Source organism: Puma concolor, chromosome A2, assembly GCF_028749965.1.
Source record: "Puma concolor isolate L17-30 chromosome A2, mPumCon1.1.hap2, whole genome shotgun sequence".
In the NCBI taxonomy this organism is placed as follows: domain Eukaryota; kingdom Metazoa; phylum Chordata; class Mammalia; order Carnivora; family Felidae; genus Puma; species Puma concolor.
In genome coordinates this window covers 158,497,679-158,519,659 of record NC_141668.1, presented here as the reverse complement: position 1 = coordinate 158,519,659, position 21,981 = coordinate 158,497,679, and the positions used below count along the sequence as shown (strand labels likewise).

At 54.0% G+C, this 21,981-nt stretch overlaps 1 protein-coding gene across 4 annotated transcripts; it reads left to right on the top strand.

Annotated features, from left to right (window-relative positions):
• Nucleotides 1-887: 887 nt before the first annotated feature.
• SLC5A5 (solute carrier family 5 member 5) lies at nt 888-15,183 on the top strand. 4 transcript variants are annotated; one of them, XM_086698643.1, is made up of 15 exons: nt 889-2,773; nt 3,560-3,625; nt 4,019-4,070; nt 4,262-4,329; nt 4,904-5,019; nt 5,395-5,535; nt 5,618-5,747; nt 6,599-6,687; nt 7,278-7,390; nt 7,486-7,556; nt 7,988-8,074; nt 8,151-8,344; nt 11,877-12,001; nt 12,738-12,853; nt 13,977-15,183. In XM_086698643.1, exons 1-15 carry the CDS (start codon nt 1,736-1,738, stop codon nt 14,139-14,141), a joined length of 2,571 nt encoding a protein of 856 aa, XP_086554769.1. In that variant the 5' UTR covers nt 889-1,735; the 3' UTR covers nt 14,142-15,183. The 4 variants fall into 4 exon arrangements, with proteins under 4 accessions (XP_086554772.1, XP_086554769.1, XP_086554768.1 ...); XM_086698642.1 differs by having other exon boundaries at nt 4,865-5,019; XM_086698646.1 differs by lacking the exon at nt 12,738-12,853 and having other exon boundaries at nt 888-2,773; nt 4,865-5,019; nt 13,977-14,107.
• Nucleotides 15,184-21,981: the final 6,798 nt, after the last annotated feature.

Here is a 21,981-nt window from a genome sequence, read left to right as displayed (position 1 = left end):
TCAGAGTAAATTCCACACACTTCACCAAGGCTCGAGGTCCCTCGTGGCTTTCCCTGTCCTCACTCTGCTTATTTGTTCCACCTCAGAGCCTTCGCACTGGCTGTTCCCCCTGCCCCAAGTGCCCTTCCCCCCCACCCCCGAAGCTTGGCTCGTTCCCCGCCTTCAGGTCTGCAATCACCTCGGAGAGCTCCCCTCCCCGAAGCCCCACATAAAGTCGCCCCCCAGGCCGGCTCCGTCTCCGACTTGACTTCACACTTGTCACCCGTCAGCTTCTGAAATGTGCGGTCATCTGCTGGCTGGGTCAGTGCCCTGTGCCGGTGAGCGGTAGGGGTCCGCCTGGATCCTACTGCGCCCCCAGCAGCCGCGGCATGGTTCTGCACACAGTAGGCACTCAATGAATGCGCCTCAGCCCGAGCGTCAGTCTGTAGCCTCCCACCTCACAGTAGAGAAAGGCCGGCAGGGGCTGGTAACCGCTCCCGGGACCCCCCTGGCGATGAGGACTAGTTGGCCTGCTCTGCAAAGGTTTGCATATATTTGCATCCGTTTGCACGGCTTTTGGGGACGGGGATCCCCACGCGGATTTCCTCTTCCCACCAGATTTTCCAGGAGGGTGCAGCGAGGCCGGGCCTGGAAAGCATGGACGCGGAGGAAGGAAGGGAACTCGGTGTCCTCCCCACCCTCCTGGCCCGCGTTGAGGAGTGCATGACAGCGGGCAACAGATGCCCGTGTGGCAGCCGCAGAATGGGAGTCCCGTGGGGTGGGGTGCAGGCCCTCTCCGCACCGCTCGCCGAGAGGGAGCGAGAAGGCAGTCCCCCCCCCCCCCCCCCCCCCGCCGGACACTAAGGGATGAAGGGGGGGAGATGCTGGACCAAGCGAGAGTGGCGTGTGTCGACCAGAGAAGACCACCAGGGGGCGGCAGAGGCTTGGGGAGGACTCCGGTACCCTCGCCTAGAACCCCGCGGTTTTGATCCCTCCCGCTTTTGCAAGGAGGGAACCCAGTTTGGGGAGACCAAGTCAGGACTCAAGCACCGAGGTCCGAGCCTCCAGTGGCCAAAGTCCCTCTGGTCCACCAGCGAAGGGCCCCAAGACGACAGCGTCTGCGTCCTTTGATGGCACGACCTCAGGCAACGGGCTTCGCCTCCCCAAACTGGGTCTGCTCATCTGTGCCATAGGGACGTGTCACATACTACCTCCCAAGTAGTCGTGGCCCTCCATTTATTCTGGCTCATGGCCACGGACAGCCCCTCCCCCATGACCTCCATTATACATACACTTAATGCCTGGCGCAGGACAGTCGCTCCTTGCCGGTGCCATGCTGGAAACCACAAATGAATAAAGAGTGAATGAGGTGCTTACTCTGTGCCGGGCTTGTATTATGCAAGTTCAATTTATTTCTCCGAGGCAGGGGCTGTTATATGCCCATTTACAGATGGCGAAACTGAGGCCCAATGACAAAGATTCCCCCCAAGTGTGTGCATTTAAGCCCTGAACCCCAATGTTTCCCACTCAGCTTAGCCCGAGGTTGGGGCTTGGTGATGCCCTCCCACTGGGCTCCGGAGAGAGGGAGTGGGTCCAGATGCCAGTTGGGGGAGGGGTTCAAGCGGCAGGACAACCCAGAAAGTGAACCCCTGTCCCGTGGGAGAGTGAGCTCCCCTCAGCCTAAGGCACAGAGGGAAGCACAGCGGCGAGCTGAATGCGGAGGCCAGCTGTGTGGCCGGCCTCAGGTGAGTGACATATGCCATCTCGGAGCCTCAGTTTCTCCACCTGTCGACGCGAGACATCATCAGCTCGTGGGGAGAGGAAACCGTCACACAAAGTAAGAGGGGCGTTTGGGAGCCTCCCCCAGCAGCCACCCACGTGGTCGGTCATGGGCCTTTCTGACCCAGTCCTGCGCGGAAAGGGTGCGGGTCCTGCCCGCCCCCGAGTCCAGGGGCGGAGTTTCGCGCACCCGGGGAGGCCAATAAATTCACAGCCGGTCGCCGCGAGCTGCCCCTTTAAGCCCCACGGAGGCCACCGGTGGTCAGCGCTGAGCCCAGCCCCCAGGGAGAGGGACCGACGGCCGCCGGGCGGGGGGACACGCCGCTGCGCTGGGCAGCCCCGGGCCGAGAGGGGGAGGCGAGGTGGACGGACAGGACAGACAGACGGCAGACGCGTAGACGCCGAGGAGGGACGGGGAGGCAGACGACCGCCGCGAGGATCCACAGATCCCTTGCCCAGGGAGCCCCTGCCCGAGTCCCGGTCGCTGCCTCCCTCCAGGGAGCGACGGAGACAGGCGTGCGGCCTCGCTGCGGGGGCCGAGCATCATCCCGCCTCCACGCGGCCCTGCCTCCTCGGCCGCTGCGGGTTTCCCTTCCCCGGGGCACGCGGGGTGGCTAGAAGGGCCGAGGACGCGCTTGGCCCCCCGCACCTGCGCGTCATGGCCGCCGTCCAGGGCGAGGCGCGGGCCGCGTTTGGACCCTGGGACTACGGGGTCTTCGCCCTCATGCTGCTGGTGTCCACGGGCATCGGGCTGTGGGTCGGGCTGGCGCGGGGCGGGCAGCGCAGCGCCGAGGACTTCTTCACCGGCGGCCGGCGCCTGGCGGCCCTGCCCGTCGGCCTCTCGCTGGCCGCCAGCTTCATGTCGGCGGTGCAGGTGCTGGGCGTGCCGGCCGAGGCCTACCGCTACGGCCTCAAGTTCATCTGGATGTGCCTGGGCCAGTTGCTCAACTCCCTGCTCACCGCGGTGTTCTTCCTGCCGGTCTTCTACCGCCTGGGCCTCACCAGCACCTACCAGGTACCGGGCGGAGGCCCGGAGGCAGGACCCGCCCGGCTGAGGACGCAGGGATGCGGCGGGGAGGCCCTGGGACTTTGAAGCGCTGCCCAGGGGGCCGCAGGCGGGCTCTCGGGTGCTTTAATGGGGAGAGGAAGGGGGCAGGCAGCCCTACGAGAGGGTTCTGGGAAGTCGCCCCAGGCAGTGGGGGGAGGGTCAGGAAGGAGGAAGAGGAGCCGCCGTCCCGGTTCTCCTCGGTGGAAGCCCGCGAAAGGCGGAGCCAGATGTGCACGGAGTGTGGGAAGGCTCATACCTGCCCCCCACATGCCTGGGCGTGCGCACGCCCGAGCCGTCGCCGGACAGCGGGCGCAGGGTTCGAAACCTGACTTGCCTCCTCCCTCGGCCCGGGTTTCCCAGTGTCAGACTGGGCTGATCAGGGGGCCTAAAGGGATTCAAATCGTGACCGGTCCACAGTGGGCGACCGACGAGAGTTGGCCACAGGCGCTGGGCAGTTCGCGTGTTTGTTCAGAGCGGCGCCGCCCCGGGGGCCAGTTAGCCGCCAGTGGGGGGCGGAGGGACGTGAGCACTTCGGCTGGATCGGGCTTCCCGGGCACACGCCTTGCGCACAGGTTGTCTGCAGACCGGTCGGAATGTGTGCGCTTGGCGGGGGCCCCCGCGGGGACGAGCGGAGAGCAGAAAGGCCTCCGGAGGGAGGGCAGAAGCCGGGAGGGCGGGCGAAGCACCCCAGAGGCCTCGGTCTCCTGGGTAGGACCTGCCCAGGTGACCACGAGCCTCGGCTCCTCCTTGCAGTACCTGGAGCTGCGCTTCAGCCGCGCTGTGCGGCTCTGCGGGACCCTGCAGTACCTGGTGGCCACAGTGAGTGGCCTCGGTCCTGCCCTCCTCGCCCGCAGGGTCCCGCTCCGGTCCCGCTGGGGTCCCGGTCTTCGTCGGCCCCGCCCACAGCACGCCCCCCGCCCCACCCCCCACCCCCCACCCCCCATCCATCACTACCGGGTCGCGCGGGTCCCACCCCGATCCTGGAAGGCCCCGCCCAGGCCCGGCCGCCAACGCTGGCCCCGCCCCTTCGCGCCCGGCCCGGCCCCGCCCCCGCCCGGCCCGGCCCCACCCATCCGCCCTCACTCCTCCCCTCCCCACCTGCTGATCCCCTGCTGTCCCGACGCCGCCAGCTCCGGCACCGCTCTCTCCTCCTCTCCTCCTCCTTCCCCCTCCTCTCCGTGGGCCTCACCCGGCCCCGCTCTCTACTTGCAGATGATGTATACTGGCATCGTGATCTACGCCCCCGCGCTCATCCTGAATCAAGGTTTGATTCTAGGAGGTCAGGGGAGGGTGACGGGGAGGGCGCAAGGGCTTCAAGACTAGACCAAAGCAAAGGGGAGGAGCAGCCCAGGAGACACTTGGAAGGAAAGAATCCTGGAGAGAGGAGGGGCCTAGGCCCTGGGGCCAAGTCCGCCCCCTGCCCGGAGGCCTAATGTGGGGGGGTTCCTTGCACAGTGACTGGGTTGGACATCTGGGCATCGCTCCTGTCCACCGGAGCCATCTGTACCTTCTACACGACTGTGGTGAGTGCCCCCCTCCCCGCCGCCATCCCCACCCCACGTAGGGGCTCCATGCCCGCTGGGTGGGGGACACCCTGAGGGCATCCTCCCCTCCCTCCTTTTCCTTCCTGCCAAGGAAGCCTGCATCCCGGCTGGGCCTCAGTTTCCTCATCTTAATAGTGAAAAGTAATTTGAAAGGCTTATTGCGGAGACTTCTGGGATAGGCCAGCTTCGGGACGGGCTGGATCCGGGGGCTACAACAGGATCCCCTGGGTCCCTCTCCCATCTCTTGGGGTCGCAGCAGCTAGGAGTTGTCGTAATAATAACGGCAGCCATCACTCATTCACGCACGGAACACTTGTGTGCGCCAGGTGTTATTCCACATATTTTCCTCAGATTAACTAATTAAATCCTCCTAACAACACCGTTTTACCGATGAGGAAACAGGCAGAGGGGGGGCATCGGTCCCAGCCCCTGCTGGTGGCCAGACTGGGTTTGGCTTCAGGCAGATCCCCGTCTGACCCCCCCCCCCCGTCTCCCACTCTGTCACATCTTGCAGGGCGGCATGAAGGCTGTGGTCTGGACCGATGTGTTTCAGGTCGTGGTGATGCTCACTGGCTTCTGGGTTGTCCTGGCCCGCGGCACCGTGCTGGTGGGTGGGCCCAGGCATGTGCTTGACATCGCCCAGAACCACTCCCGGATCAACCTGATGGAGTGAGTAAAAAACGGTGGATGCCTCCTGCTCCCCTCCCCAGACTCCCCACAGGCAAACCCTTTGTTTCCCCTCCCTATACTGCCCCAGCCCCCATCCCTCCATCTGTCCCACCACGTCCCCCAGCCCAGACTGGAGACTCCAGGCTCTCGGAGGTCCCAGCTGGGCACAGGGAGAATGGTTTTTGAATGCATACGTGGTCGACTTAATAAACAAACGAATAAATTTTCAATCTGGCAAACTCCTACTCACACTTCAAAACCCATCCCGCAAATCCCCTTAAGGCCCATAAGGTCCGGAGTGTCGATCTGGGGCCCTTGAGAGGGTGAAGTCAGAATGGCATTCCCTTATGGCTGTCCTGCCCTGCCCTTCTCCAGCTTTAACCCGGACCCACGGAGCCGCTACACGTTCTGGACTTTTGTGGTGGGTGGCACATTGGTGTGGCTCTCGATGTATGGCGTCAACCAAGCACAGGTGCAGCGCTATGTGGCCTGTCGCACAGAGAAGCAGGCCAAGCTGTGAGTGTTTCGGAGGGGCCGAGTGGGGGCGTCAGGGCCGCGCTGCCCACCTCCTCTGCCTGAGGCTGCCCCCCCCCCACAGGGCCCTGCTCATCAACCAGCTGGGCCTGATCCTGATCGTGTTCAGTGCTGCTGGCTGTGGCGTGATCATGTTCACGATCTATATAGACTGCGACCCTCTCCTTGCAGGGCGGATCTCTGCCCCAGACCAGGTAAGTCCGGCCCGGGCTCCTAGGCCACTCCTACCCTCCCCACCCCCACTCTGAATTTCTACACTCTGGGGGGTGAGGGTAGAAGAGAGAAGAGCCTGCACAGAAGCCCAGGGGCAGGAAAGAGGATCTGGAAGGATTAGGGAAGATGAGGCAGTGTGGAGCTTTGGGGGGAGGGGCAGGGGGAGGGTGTGAGTAGGGGAGGGGCGCATTCAGATTTAGAGTCAGACTCCCTGAGGGATATCAAGGGGATAGGACCGTGGTCCAGCACGAAATGACGGTGTTGAGATTAATAATAATCACCAGCTCTCGTGTCCCAAGCACCTACTCTGTGCCTCATGCTGTTCCCTTCACAAGCAGTTGGTCTCCCATAAAATCCTTCAACATGCGATGAGGCCAAGGCTGTCACGGCCCCCACTTTATAGATGGGGAAACTGAGGCTGGAGTAGGCGGGCAGCAGCTGCCCGAGGTCCACAGGCAAGTCAGGGGCAGCACCAGGGCCAGGACCCATGCCTGGTTCAGAGTCCGTTCAGCATGAGCAGAAGGTGGAAGGCTGTCCCACCTGCTGTCCTCCCCTGGGGTCAGATCCTGGACTGTGCCTGTCAGCTTTACTGTCCTTGTCAATAAAATGGAGATGACACGGGACTCTGCCTCACTGGGATCCCAGGGCTCTGTGCGCGGTGGGGGCTCAGTGACTATCCTCGGGTGTATGCAGTCAATCAGCAAACACACACCAAGTGCCCGCTGTGAGCCTGGGCTGCACTGGGCCCTGGGGACATGCAGTGTGAAGACAGACAGAATCCCCTGTCCTTGGGGTGCTGCTGTCCTGGAGGTCGACCCCTGCCTCCCCCCAGTACATGCCCCTGCTGGTGCTGGACATCTTCAAGGACCTGCCTGGAGTCCCCGGGCTCTTTCTGGCCTGTGCCTACAGTGGTACCCTCAGGTGAGCAGTCCTGAGCAACCCCGGCCACATTTGAGCCCCTGTGGGATAGAATGTTCTGGGCGTGTCCTTCATTTACAGCTCCTGCTTGGTCCCCAGTGGGCAGCTCAGGGCCCCACCTGAGTCCCCTCTCCCTTCCTTCTTCCCCCAAACACATGTTGATTGAGCACCTGCTATGTGCTACTGCTGTTCTAAATCCCAGGGCACGGCCGTGACCATGTGGTCCCCTGCTCCAGCCCTCAGGGGGCCTCACGTTCTGGTGTTTTCAAATATTGCATGACTTCTGTCACACCCCTGCTCCACGCACCCGTTCTCTGTGCCCCAATATCGATGGCTCTGTAATGATAACTCCTGTCCTTCGTGTCTTTGGTCAAGGGTATCCTTGCGCCCGTGGGGGTGTCTCAGGTCTGGGGGCGGGGATGGTGGGACGGCAGGCACCTCCCCCACTCTTGGGGTATTCTGTCACCCAGGCCTCTGTCCTTGGGATGGGTGGGGTCCTGGGAAGTCAGATGGCCTGAGCAGCCGCGGCCTCCCCCAGGGGGGGTGTGGCCAGTCCCTCGATGGGACCTGATGACCACCCTCCCCGCCCCCAGCACCGCATCCACCAGCATCAATGCCATGGCCGCAGTCACCGTGGAGGACCTCATCAAGCCTCGGCTGCCGAGCATCACACCCCGGAGACTCATGATGATCTCCAAGGGGCTCTGTGAGTTCCGGGGTGGGGGGGTGTGCAGGGGGGAGACTCAGGGGCAGGGCAGGGGGGCATCTCCCTGCTGAGGGTGACATCCCCATCTGCTACAGCACTCATCTATGGCTCAGCCTGTCTCACCGTGGCGGCTCTGTCCTCACTGCTGGGGGGAGGCGTCCTCCAGGTGAGCCCCCCCTCCCGGGCCCAGCCCCATCCCGGCAAGGAGGGGGGCATCACCCTCATTGAACTGAAGTCCGCAGAGGGCCCTAGCTTTTTTTTGTGGCGGAACTGGGTTCTGTCTGATGCCACGGGCCTGATGCATTCTGCAGCCAGCCACCTGGCTGGTGGCACCTTGAGGTGGGAGGTGGGCGGTGGGTGGCTTGGAGGCGGGACCGGAATTTGTCAGGACAGAGAATCAGCGGTCTTTGCCTCCCACGCAGGGGACAGAGGCAGGAACGGGGAGTCCCCTCCCCTTTGGGGACACTGAAGCCGGGAGGGGTCTCTCGAGGCCCGCAGTGGGATTCCTCAGGTCTGGCTTTCCCAGCGGGGTGACTGACGCCGGGAGAGGTGGGGTGGCGCTGCCCTCAGCTCCCCCGCTCCCACCCACTGTCCCAGGGCTCCTTCACCGTAATGGGAGTCATCAGCGGCCCCCTCCTTGGAGCCTTCATCCTGGGAATGTTTCTCCCTGCCTGCAACACTCCGGTGAGTGGGGGCGGGCGGGACACAGGGTTGGGAGGGGGAGAGGCTTCTCTCCCCTGACGTAGGCTCTGCCCCCAAGGGTGTCCTCTCCGGGCTGGCCACCGGCTTGGCGCTCTCGCTGTGGGTGGCGGTGGGCGCCACTCTGTACCCGCCCGGCGCTCAGTCCTTGGGAGTCCTGCCGTCATCGGCCGCCGGCTGTGCGGTGCCCTCCGCCAACACCTCCGGCCTCCAGGGCCTGCTCGGGGCCACCAACACCTCCAGCAAGAGCCCCAGGTGAGCGGGTTGGTCTGAAGGGTGGGCGTGGCCTGAGAGGGTGTGCCTGGGGGCGGGGCTCTTAATGAGTTACCGAATGAGAAGGAGGAATGTGTTGGGGCTTCCGGGTGGGTGGTTCGGGTGATGATCTCACAGTTGGTGGGTTCCAGCCCCGCTTCGGGCTCTGTGCTGACAGCTCAGAGCCTGGAGCCTGCTTTCGGATTCTGTGTCTCCCTCTCTCTCTGCTCCTCCCCTGTTCACACACTCTCTCTCAAAAATAAATAAGCATTTAAAAAAAAAAAAAAAGAATCTTCTTGGGAAGAGGTGAGGGAAGGACATTCCCAGTGGAGAGAGGGAAAGTGCAAAGGCCCTGAGGCCACCTCAGTTTAGTGCCTTCCAACTATGGTGAGGTTTGGTGAGGTTCGGGGGGGTATTTAGTGGGAGGAGAAAGGTTAGGAAATGAGGTCCAGCCAGAAGAGTTTGGTCTGATTCTTTATTATCATAAATATTATTGAGGTGTAATTAAAATCAACCACTTAAAAGTGGTTTTTAGTAGATTCACAAGGTTATACGGCCGTCACTATTAAGTCAAGAACATCTTCATCACCTCAAACGGAAGCCCCCTACCCATTAGCAGTCACTCCCCATTTCCCCCTCCCTCCAGCCCCTGGCCACCCCTAATCTGCTCCTTTTTGCTACGGGCCTGCCTTTTTTGGATATTTCTCATACATGGTATTATCCAACATAGGGCCTGTTTTGTCTGGCTACTTTGGTGTTTTCAAGTTGTTGTTTTTTTGTTTTTTGTTCTTGTTTGTTTTTATGTTTCCAAGGTTTATCCACATGGTAGCACATATCAGGGCTTGATTCCTTTTTATGGCTGAATAATATTCCCTGTACGGATGGACCACATTTTGTTTAAGCACCCATCCCTTGGGCATCTGGGTTGTCTACACTTTTTGGCTACTGCGAACAGTGCTGCTGTGAACATTTGTGTGCAAGTCTTGGTGTGGACATGTGTTTTCATTTCTCTTGGTTTATACCTAGTAGTGGAATTGCTGGATCATATAGTAATTCTTTTGTTTTTGTTTTACTTTTAAAATGTTTATTTAAGTAATCTCTATGCCCAAGGTGGGGCTCGAACTCACGACCCTGAGATCAAGAGTTGCATGCTCTTCTGGCTGAGCCAGCCAGGTGCCCTCCCCCAACCCCACATAGTAATTCTCCGTTTGACTTTTCAAGGAACCACCAGACTGTTTCCCACAGCGGCTGCATGAGGGTTCCAATTCCTCTGCATCCTTGAGAAGACGTGTTATTTTCCATTCTTTAAAATCCTGGGGTGATTGGGTGGCTCCGTCAGTTGGGCACCCGCCTTCAGCTCGGGGCGTGATCTCACGGTTCGTGAGTTCGAGCCCCGCATCGGGCTCTCCGCTGTCAGTGTAGAGCCGGCCTCAGATCCTCTGTCCCCGCCCCGCCCCCGCGCCTCCCCCACTCACGCTCTCTTTCACTCAAAAATAAATAAACATTAAAAAAAAATAATAAATTGGGGCGCCTGGGTGGCGCAGTCGGTTAAGCGTCCGACTTCAGCTCAGGTCACAATCTCGCAGTCCGTGAGTTCGAGCCCCGCGTCGGGCTCTGGGCTGATGGCTCAGAGCCTGGAGCCTGTTTCCGATTCTGTGTCTCCCTCTCTCTCTGCCCCTCCCCCGTTCATGCTCTGTCTCTCTCTGTCCCAAAAATAAATAAACGTTGAAAAAAAAATTAAAAAAATAATAATAATAAATTAATTAAATTCTAGCCATCCTGGTGAGTGTGAAATGACATCTCATTGTAGGGGTTTTTTGGTCAGTCTTTTAACCTTTATTTCATCTTTCATAAAGAACACAGAAGAGCAGATATGCAGTATCATTTAACGATGACTTTTATTTTTTTAACAGGTTTTTTTTTTAAAGATTTTATTTGTAAGTCATCTCTACACCCAACACGGGGCTCGCACTCACAACCTTGAGATCAAGAGTCACATGTTCTACTGGCTGAGACAGCCAGGCGCCCCCCTAATGAATATTTTTAAACTGCCGAAGTTTAGGGGCATGTCTGGCTGGCTCCCGTTGGTGATGTGAGCAACTCTTGACCTTGGGGTCATGAGTTCAAGCCCCATGTTGGGCATAGAGATGACTTAAAAATAAAATCTGGGGGTGCCTGGGTGGCTCAGTTGGTTAAGCGTCCGACTCTTGATCTCAGCTCAGGTCACGATCTCATGGTTCATGAGACTGAGCCCCACTTTGGGCTCTGTGCTGACTGCACAGGGCCTGCTTGGGATTCTCTCTCTTCTCTCTCTGCCCCTCCACACCTGGTGCTGTCTCTCTCTCTCTCTCTCTCAAAAAAATAAATAAATACGCTTTAAAAACTTTGTTTTAGATAATAAAATCTCTAAAAAGTAAATTAAAAACATAAACTATAGAAGTTTAGATTATAAATCAAAACTTTCTTTTACCTAAAACATAATAGTTATTTTCCTAATATTACTCACTAATATAGGGTTGTATAAACATTGACATATAATTCAAATACCATAAAATTCACCCTTTTAAAGTGTACAACTCGGGGCACCTGGGTGCCGCAGGTCCCAGGGTCATGGGATCGAACCCCGTGATGTGGAGCCTGCTTGAGATTTTCTCTCTCTCTCTGTCTCTTTCTCCCTGTGCCCCTCTCCCCTGCTCATGTGCTTCTCTCTCTCTCTCTCTCTCTCTCTCTCTCTCTCTCTCTCTCTTCCTAAAGCAAAAACGAAAGCCAAACCAAAACAAAACAAAACAAAAAGTGTACATCTCAGTGGTTTTGAATATACTGGAAGCCTGTACCTCCCTCTCCCCTCCACCTGTTTCGCTCATCTCTCCGCCCCCTAATCATTGTAATTTTGATTTGCATTTCCCTAATGACTAATGATCGACCATATTTTCATGCGCTTATTAGCCATTTTTACACCTTGTTTTGAGAAATGCCTATTCGAACCCTTTGCCGGTTTTTTAAGTGGGTCATTTCTTTTTTATGGTCAGGTGGTAATTTGTATATTCTTTAAATCTGTACGTAGTCGGGACACTAGATCCTTATCAGATGTATGATTTGCAAATATTTTCTTCCACTCTGTGGGCTGTCTTTCCATCCTCTTGATGGACAAAAGTTTCCGGGTTCGATGAAGTCCAGTTTATCTACGTTTTTGTGGGTTGCTTGTGCTTTGGGTGTCAGAGCTAAGAAACGATGACCTGATCCAGGGTCACAAAGATGCACACACCTATGTTTTCTTCTAAGCGTTTAATTTGGGTAGATTCTGAGGGTCCTAGGGAGCCACAGAGGGTGGGGAGCAGTGGCGGGAGGTGATCTGAGTTACCTTTTAGTAACGCTCCCGCTGGCTGTGTGTAGAGAACACCTGTGGGTGGCAGTGCGTTAGCAGGAGGGAAAGAGAAGTGAGCACTGCACACATCTGAGTGGGCAGTAATGGAAGGCTGGGCTAGAACAGATTGGGAGTGGCTTTTGGACTCATGCCTGCCTCTCACACCCCCAGCCCCGGAATGGACCCCGGTCGACCCGCCTTAGCTGACAGCTTCTACGCCATTTCCTATCTCTATTATGGTGCCCTGGGAACGCTGAGCACTGTGCTGTTTGGAGCCCTCGTCAGCTGCTTGACAGGTAAGCAAGGTGTATGCCCTTCTCCGAGATCACCTTGCGCATCCCTCTGCCTCCAGGACCCACCGGGCGGGGAGAAGAGGAAGGACATTCCTGTCAGCCAAATGGCCACCGCGTGCTGGATGCATCTGCAGCCTTTATGCTGTGTCGTCTTCGGGACAACCCCGCACTTCGCAGGGCTTGTCCCATTTTGCAAAGGCAGAAACTGAGGCACCCCCTCGCCCCTTCTACCTGACTCTAGTCCCTCCTCTGCCTCCAAAACTAAGTCTTTGCTAGAGGTCGCGGGGTGGAGCTTGGGACGCTGTCCATTGTGCTGAAATCTCTTCTCATCAGGGCCTTGGCGACTCCGTGTCCCTCCTGGAATTCTGAATGCCACCGAGAAGTGGAGAGAGATCAAGAGAAATCAATAGTGATCACAGCACCTGTTCTTGCTTCCTGTGTCTCAGACTTGACACTCATCTGGGCTTTACTGAGCCCTTTCCTGTGCCAGGCGTCATTCTAGATGCTGGGGAAATAGTGAACCACACACTGGACCTGCCCAGCCACCCACTGATGTATTACATCCCCTCACTGTGTAGATGAGAAAACTGAAGCCCAGAGAAGGGCAGAGGCTTGCCAGGGCACCTAGTGGGTCATTACTGAGCCCGAGATTGGGACCCATCAGTGTCTCCCTTCCCCCTCCCTGTGCTTGGTCTCCAGTTCTCATTGCCCTGTCACTAAATACCCCCATTTCCCTCAGGCCCCACCAAGCGCAGTGCCTTGGGTCCTGGGCTGCTGTGGTGGGACCTTGCACGACAGACAGCATCGGTGGCCCCCAAGGAAGAAGTGGCTACCTTGGATGACAGCTTGGGGAAGGTCAGTCACAGGGCTGGCTCCCAGAGCAGGGGGAAGGGCAGTGAAATGACTTTGGGTACTCTGGGCATGGCCATAATTCAGGGGAGGGACATGGTGAGTCACTTTCTCAACCTCTTGTTACCTCCAGTGGAAAGCCTCCACTGACAGTTGATGTGTCTTCAACACTTTTTATTCTTCCCTTAGCAAAGACTGAGCAGCATTTCATACTGTTCATTTCCTTGTATCATTTTTACAATTATTTTCAGTCTATGGCAGGTGAAACTGGTTTGCCTTTAGGGTGTTGATGTAAAGTCCCTCCTGTAAATAAAATTACATAATTCCAAAGTGAGTCAACTTGGAGAAAATCTTACATGAGAAACACAACAGGGAGTAGGCCAACTTCAGCCAAAGCCATGTGGTTACCATGTGAATGCCCCGAATTTGGAACATGCTGTCCCTGATCCAGACCTGCCCCTGCTTTGGACTCCCTGTTTCATTTTCTCCTTTCTTACGCACTTGCTGTGTCCCCAGGCCTATTCTGGGCTGGGGTTCGAGTCCACTGTCTAGGAGGAGCAGGGGAAAGCTGAAGTGAGAAGTGAGTAGGATCTCAGCAGGTAATGAGGACAATAAAACAGGGTCCTGTGATGAGGGTGGCCTCTTGGAAGAGGTGAGAGCTAGAGCCCACAGGGAGGAGGAGCCAGCCTGCAGAAGATCTGGGGGGAGGGCACTGTTGATGGAGAGCACAGCAGGCGCAAAGGCTGAGGCCAGAAGCTTGAAAGGGGGAGGTATGGAGAGGGAAGGGATTTGGCTGGAGTGTTTTGAAAGCTCCTTCCAGCTGCTGAAGGGAAATATTTATTTTCTTGAAAGGAGAGCAGGCAGAAAGTCAGAGAGAGAGAGAGGGAGGTATGCATCCGTGCAAGCTTTAACGGCCTGGACTATAGGTCACCTGGGCATTGGGGGAGAGAAGTGGATGGGGACTTTGGAGGCAGAAGGGACAGGACTGGCTGATGCACTGACCAAGGGGACAATTGTGCAACCCTCCCCAAGTCTGTCCTTCTAGGCCCTCAGTGATCCCATCTGCGGGATGAGCTGACACAGAGCAGAATGGGGTCTCTGAATGGGATTTCTTCTCTCTCCCCTCCAGGGTGCTGAGGAGCTGCCCCCTGGAGCCAAGAGGCCTCCTGACTTCTTGCCCAGTGATGAGGACCATCCGCTCTTCCTGGGGCAGAAGGAGGTGGAGAGAGCCGGCTCCCAGACCCCCAGCAGTGGACATGACCATGGCCAGGACCTTCGGGAGACCCACCTCTGAGCCAGCAGGCAACTGACCACTGAACCCCGCAGGTTCCTGGGATGGAACCTCAGGGTGGGCCACTCCCAGGCCACAGGAGCATAGCCTCGGGCTCCGATTGGCTGGACTGTGTCCTATGCAAATGAGTTTGGGACTGAATGTCCCGCCCTACAGAAAGAGATGAAGCCCTGCCTTTAGGAGGTCATTTTATCCAGCCCCCTTCTTCCAGCCAGTCCCTAGTCTTAGGTGCTGCACCCTTGCCTGCTCCCCCAAAATGAAGCCAGATTTTTCTCCACGTTCAATGGAAAGATGTTGGAGTCCCCTCTGGACAACACGGGAAAACTCCAGGCCCAAGATGAGGGTCTGAGAAAGTCTCCAGGGCTCTCTGGAACATGTCTGAACCTTAGCAAGGATTTTGAAGGTCCTCAGGCACAACCCCCTGCACCCCATTTCACAGATGGGGAAACTGAGGTCTGGAAAGGGACAACAACTTGATCAAGGTCACAGAGCAAACTAGAGATTCATTGAGAGTTGGGCACCAGCTCTTCCTCCTTCACCTGTCTGTTTTCCTCCCTTTGAAGGGTCAGACATCATATGGCCCTTGACCTTGGGAGCAAGAAGGGAGGATAAAAGAGAAATAGTGTTTTCAATCTTCTTCTTTGCACTTGGACACTCTCCGTCGCATCTACTAAGAACCATGAGCCCCCTTCCCAGAGGAATACACTAAGGCTTAGTGGGGTTTCCTGAGGTCACACAGCGAGTTGGGTCTGGGCAGGGACAGGCCTGGGAGCTGCGTGACGCTGACGCTCCATTGCCAACATGTCACCGGTGAACAGGGTCACTTAGGTTGGGCAAACCCACGTCCTGGGGATGCTCTTGACTTTGGTTAGAGACTTACTCCATGCACATCAAATAAACGGACTTTGACGCTTGATGTTCTGTGCTCTCTGAAAAATCATTCTGGCTGTTGCCTCCGCTGTCCTCCGTCAGATCTGAGTGTGAATCTCAGGGTCTCTTGACCCAAGCCTGTGAATGAATAAACCCGAGTATTTAAAGCAACAGAGCAAGGTAATAATTGCCACATCGGGGTGCATTGTGCTGCCCTTCCTGACCGCTAGCTTCTCTCCCCTTCTGACTTGCTCTTGAAGCACCCCTTCCTCACCGCTCTTTGTGCCTGGACCCTGCCAGTCTCCACACTGTCCTTGCACCTGCGCCTTGGGGTTGCTGTGGCCTCTTGAAAGCTGGCTGCACTCACCTCTGCCCACACAGCTGCTGTGGCTCCTTTGGTCCCCAAGGGAGCATCCCCGGCTCGTGTCCATAGGGTGTCCCCAAAATTCAAGACCCAGAACCTCAGAACGTGAGCCTATTTGAAAATAGAGTCTTGGCAAGTGTACCTAGTTAGATTAAGACAAGGTCGTACTGGATTAGGGTGGGCCTTCAGTCCAATGTCTGCGTCCTTATAAGAGGAGAAGAGGCACATAGGGAGAAAGCCACGTGGACACCGAGGCAGAGATGGACACAGAAATGGACACATCTACCAGGCAAGGGACACCAAGGATTGTTGGAACCACCGGAAGCCAGGGAAAAGGTAAGAGAGGGATTCTCTCCTAGAGTCTTCCGAAGGAGCACAGGCTGCCAACATCTTGATTTTGGACTTCTGGCCCCCAGAACCGTGAGAGAATAAATGTCTATTATTTTAAGCTATGACAGCCACAGGAAATTAACACACGCTTCCAGATCTGGTCTCTCTCCACCCCTCAGAGACCTGGCCCTCTGTACAGGCTGTTTTCCGGAGACCTTTGGATTTGGACTTAAAAGGGACCATTACAAATTTCAAACCAATGACTGAGCAGCACGGGAAGCGGACTTTCCACCGGTTGGTGGTGTTTGCTCAGAGCACAGCCCAACGTGGGGGTGAAAGAGGCATGAGGGGCTAAGGCAGAACAAGCTGGTCTGAGGTTTTCGAGATCCAGCCAGGCTGGATGTATCAGGAGTTCGTTCCTTCTCATTTTGCTGAAGCTCAAGCCACAGCTCGTTCATCCATTCACCGTGTCAGCCTTGAAAACAAAGCAGTCCGTTATTTTACCAGCAGAATGGGCTTATTTGGGAACGGCAGAGGAATTGCAATTCGGGACTCGCAAGCTGTGGCCGAGTCTAGAAGACAAAGGAGCGGAACATTACTTTGTAGAGAAAAAGAAGGAAGTGGGGAGGGGTTGGGGAAAAGTGAGGGTTCAGGGTGGTGATGGTTTCTCACTGGCGGTTCCTCCTGCAGGGGTGGTAGAGTAAGCTCCTTCCTGCTGGAAAATGCAAGGTGGCTTCTTCCCCTTGAAGGGCCGCCCGCCATTGACAATGAGTTGGTAAGGCGTCAGAGCGCCCTCTTCTGGCCTCCCAACTATTTTAAACGCAGTTTCCCTTTCCGTTTCACATCCGGTTAATGAACACTTGGGTTGTTTCCATCTGGGGGCTGTGACAGATAAAGTTGCTGTGAACATTCACATACACGCCTTCGTGTGGACCCTGCTTTCATCGCTCTTGGTTAAATACCCAGGAGTGAAATGGCCAGAGTCTACGGTGAGCGTGTGTGAAAGAAACTGCTGAACTGCCAACAACGTGGAAAGAGTTCCAACTGTTCCATATCTTCACCAGCACTTAGTATGGTTCATCCTTCTAATTTTGGTCATTCTCGCGGGTGGTCTACAACCACGGTCTTGATTTATATTTCTCTAATGACTAATGGTGTTGAGCATCTTTTCATGTGCTTGTTGCTTATCCATGTGTTTTTGGCCAAGCGGCTATTCAAACCTTTTGCCCATTTTTTAACTGCGTTGTTTATTCTCTTATTATTGTAAGGATTCCGTTTATATTTTGAATACAAGTCCTTTGTTAGCCATGTGCATTGCCAACATTTTCTCCCAGCATGTGTCTTGCATCTTCAGTCACTAAAGATGACCTTTGGCAGAGCAGAATTTGTAGTTTTGATTTATCAAAATTATACATTAACATTTTTTAAATGTTTATTTATTTTTGACAGAGAGAGAAACAGAGCACGAGTGGGGGACGGGCGGGGAGTGAGGGAGACACAGAATCCGAAGCAGGCTCCAGGCTCCGAGCTGTCAGCACAGAGCCCAACGTGGGGCTCGAACTCACGGACTGCGAGATATGACCCGAGCCAAAGTCAGACGCTCAACCGACTGAGCCACCCAGGCACCCCAATCAAAATTATACATTAAAAAATTTTTTTTAATGCTTATTATTATTTTTTTTTTTTGAGAAAGAGAGAAAGAGAGAGAAACAGAGTACGAGCAGGGGAGGGGCAGAGAGAGAGAGAGGGAGACACAGGATCCCAAGCAGGCTCCAGGCTCTGAGCTGTTAGCACAGAGCCTGACGTGGGGCTTGAACTCACAGACTGTGAGATCATGACCTGAACTGAAGTTGGACGCTTAACTGACTGAGCCACCCAGGCATCCCTCTTTTCTTTTTTTTTTGTGGTAAAATATAGACAACGTAAAAAATTAACGTTTTAGGGACGCCTCGGTGGCTCAGTAGGTTAAGCGTCCAACTGAGGCTCAGCTCACAATCTCGCCGTTCGTGAGTTCAAGTCTTGCGCCGTCGGGCTCTGCTGACAGCTCAGAGCCCGGAGCCTGCTTCGAATTCTGTGTCTCCCTCTCTCTCTGCCCCTCCCCCACTCACACTCTGTCTCTCTCTCTCTCAAAAATAAATAAACATTAAAATATATATATATATATATATATATATATATATATATATATATATTTTGGTCATCTGAATGACTATATATATATACACACATATATATGTATATATGTGTGTATATATATATATATATATATATATAATAATCTCAATATCACAATGTCTATTATATTGTTTGGGGGTCCCTTGAGATTCCATATGAAATTAATGATAATTTTTTTTTTAATTTAGATTTTTCTACTTCTTAAAAAAAAACACTACTGGAACTTGATAGGGATTCCATTGGCTCTGTAGGTCACTTTGGGTAGTATTGATATTTTAACAAGTTTAAGTCTCCCAGTGCATGAACGTGGGACATCTATTTGTTTTTAAATTTCTTTCAGGAACATTTTGTAGTTTTTAGTGTACAAGTCTTTCACTTCCTTGGCTAAGTTTTTCCTAATATTTTATTCTTTTTTTTTTTTTTTTTTTTTTTAGAGAGAGAGAAAAGAGAGAATGTGTGCACATTTGTGCATGCAAGTGGGGGAGGGGCAGAGGGAGAGGGAGCGAGAGAATCCCAAGCAGGCTCCATGCCGAGCACAGAACCCAAGGTGGGGCTCGATCTCATGACCGAGAGATCATGACCTGAGCCGTCAAGAGCTGGATGCTTAACCTACAGAGCCACCCGGGCGCCCCTCTTCTTTTTAATGTTATTGTAAATGAAATTGCTTTCTCAATTTTTTTTTCCATAATGTTCATTATTAGTACATCGAAATGCAGCTGAATTTGGGGCCCCTGGGTGGCTCAGTCAATTAAACGCCCGACTCTTGACTTTGGCTCAGCATGATCCCAGCGTCGTGAGATCAAGCCCTGTGTCAGGTTCCACGCTGAGCATAGAGTCTGCTTGAGTCTCTCTCTCTCTGCCCCTCTCCCCTGCTCTCTCTCTCTAAAATAAAAATTAAAAAATCATGTGTCACTGAAATTAAAAAAAAAAAGTCACTGTCAGAATTTCTCAGCCATGGCACTGTTGACGTTTCGTGCTGAATAGTCCTCTATTGTGGGTGCCGTCCTGTGGGTTGTAGGGTGTTGAGAAGAATTTCCTGGCTTCCACCCACTGTCCCTCCCCCTAAGCTGGGATAACCAGAGATGTCTTCAGACATTGCCAGTGTCCCCAGGGGAGCAGAATTATTTCCGGTAGAACACGACTATTCTATGTTCAAAAAGAGTCAAGATGGGGGTGCCTGGGAGGCTAGGTTGGTTGAGCATCTGACTCTTGATTTCAGCTTGGGACATGATCTCAAGGTTCGTGGGATCGAGCCATGTGTCCAGCTCTGTGCTGACAAAAAGGGTCCTGCTTGGGATTCTCGCTCTCCCTCTCTCTCTGCCCCTCCCCACCACTCTATCAAAATAAACTAAAAACAAAAAGCAAAAACAAAAAAGAATATCTCTAAAAAAAAAAAAGTCAAGATGGTATACGTAGGATGTCCTTTTCCATAGCATATTTTTAATTTTTAAAGTCATTCATTTTTATAATCAAAATAGAAGAATATTTTGAGGGGCACCTGGGTGGCTCAGTCAGTGGAGTGATTGACTCTTGATTTTAGCTTAAGTCGGGATGCTGGGGTCATGAGATCAAGCCTGTGTTGGCTGTGCTGAGTGTGGAGCCCACTTGAGATTCTCTCTCTCCCTCTCTCTCTGCCCCTTTCCCTCCACTCTCACCCACTCTCTCTCTCTAAAAAAAAAATAAATAAATAAAGGCTATGTTGAAATGGTTGACATTTATTGAGCATGTACTATGTGCCAAGTGGTTTACTCATGTTAGGAGTGTTGGTGATGTGTCACCTGGGTGGCTCAGTGGGTTAAGCGTCTGACTCACTTTTTTTTTTTTTTGAGAGAGAGAGATGAGGGAGGGGCAGAGAGAGGGAGAGAGAACCCCAAGTTTGAGTAGGGCCCAAACCCATGAACTGCAAGATGATGACCAGAGCCAAAACCAAGAGTCAGTTGCTTACCTGAAGTATCTGACTCTTGATTTGGGCTAGGATCATAATCCCGGAGTCATGAAATTGAGCCCCATGTCAGGCTCAGCACCAAGCCTGGAGCCTGCTTGGGATTCTCTCTCTCTCCCTCTCCCTCTCTGTCCCTCCCCTACTCGTGTTCGTGTTCTCTCTCAAAATAAGTACAAAACTTTTATTTATTTACTTATTTTAAAGAATTTTTAATGTTTATTTATTTTTTGAGATGGAGACGGAGTGTGAGCAGGGGAGGGGCAGAGAGAGAGGGAGATACAGAATCCGAAGTGGGCTCCAGGCTCCGAGCTGTCAACACAGAGATTGACGCGGGGCTCAAACTCATGAACCAGGAGATCATGACCTGAGTCAAAGTCAGATGCCTAACCGGCTGAGCCACCCAGGTGTCCTGTAAATGAATGTAAAAAAATTACTTTAAGGGGCACCTGGGTGGCTCAGTTGGTTAAGCGTCTGACTTCAGCTCAGGTCACGATCTCACAGTTTGTGGGTTCGAGTCCCGCATCGGGCTCTGTGCTGACAGCTCGGAGCCTGGAGCCTGCTTCCGATTCTGTGTCTCCCTCTCTCTCTGCCTCTCCCCCACCCACGCTCTGTCTCTCTTTCTCAAAAATAAATATTAAAAAAAAAAAAACCACTACATTTTTCTTGCTTTTGTTTCCCTCATCAAGTACTGGTACATTATTATTAACTGAAGCCCACAGTTTACTCTTTGTGTTGTATATTCCATATGTTTTGACAAATGCAGTGTCCTGTCTCCACCACTACAGTATCATACAGAATAATTTTACTGTCCTACAAAACCCCTCTGTTTGTTGATTTTTTTTCCGATTTTCTGTGGATGATAGTATCATCAGGTTTCAATTGTTTTTCTTACGTTATTACTTTGGCCAGTGCTTCTGCATCAGCATTTAAGAGTAGCCATGACTGTGGGCGTTCCAGCCTCGTCCCGGGCTAGTTTACCTCTTCTGTTTCACCGTCCGACACAAGGCAGATGATTGCTTTCCAATCATGATCTTTGATCAGACTAATTTTTTTCCTAGTCACCATCAACTAAGAACTTGGAAAAAAAAAAAATCAGAGGTGGTTGCTGAATGTTATCCAATGTTTCTGCAGCCCAGTGAGATGATGATCATTTGGTATTTTTCTCCTTTCATCTCTCCATTGAGTAAGTGAGGCTTTCTGAGGCTGAACTTTCCTTGCCTTTTTAGGGGGAAAAAAAAAATCTGCATCCCCCTGGTATGGTGTCCTTTAGAGTACAGCTGCACTCAATTTGCTGATATTTTATTTAGCATTTTTGCAGGCAGCCAGGCTCCTGACCCCTTCCTGGCATCTGCTTACCCTGCAGCTGTGCTGATTCCTACAGAGTGTGGGGGAGGGTCTGCTCAGAACATCTGCATCAGCTTAACCAGGTGACTTCAACTCAGCACCTCCCCAGCCCCCTTCCCAGAGCGGCTCCTTCTCCAGGTTACCCAGCTCCTGGACTTCTGCTCCCTGCTCACCTTCTAACCCCATCCCTTAGTACCGTTGACTGAGTCTACTGAGGGGGGGAGGGGCCGGCCACAAAGCTTCCCACCTCCCCGACACCCCAGGGCCTCCGGCTTGGCTCAGTCTCCCCTGCCCCGCTGATCTTGGCATCCGCAGCTGAGGCCAACAGAGGCCCCAGATTCTTGTTGAGATTCTTGTGAGACTTGTCAAGAAGCCAGACGGAGCAAAAGACGGGACCTGGTGGGAGGCAGGTAAGTTTCCACTGGTACAACCCCACCGGCCTCCTCCTCGGGGTGACAACTTGGGTCAGCTTCAGGCTCAGTTGGCTCCAGGCGCACCTGCGGCAGAGCAAGGCAAGGATAAAGGACCACCCCCCCACCAGCCCCTCTATCCTGTCCTCCTTGGGGCCAGGTCTCAGACTGGGGCTGGAATCTGGGATTCCCCCTAAATCATCAGCCCCTGAGGACCGAGGAGGCAGCTGACCTCACACCATCCCAACCCACAGTATAGAATCTCAACGAAAGAGCTGTGCAACCTGCCATCAGTTGCTGCCCCTGTCTGGGTCATCCACATCACTTTCTCCAAATCCTGACCTGGCAACAGGTCACTCAAAAAGCAGGTCAACCTCTTTGTTGTCCCAGCAACATAGGGCTCCTACA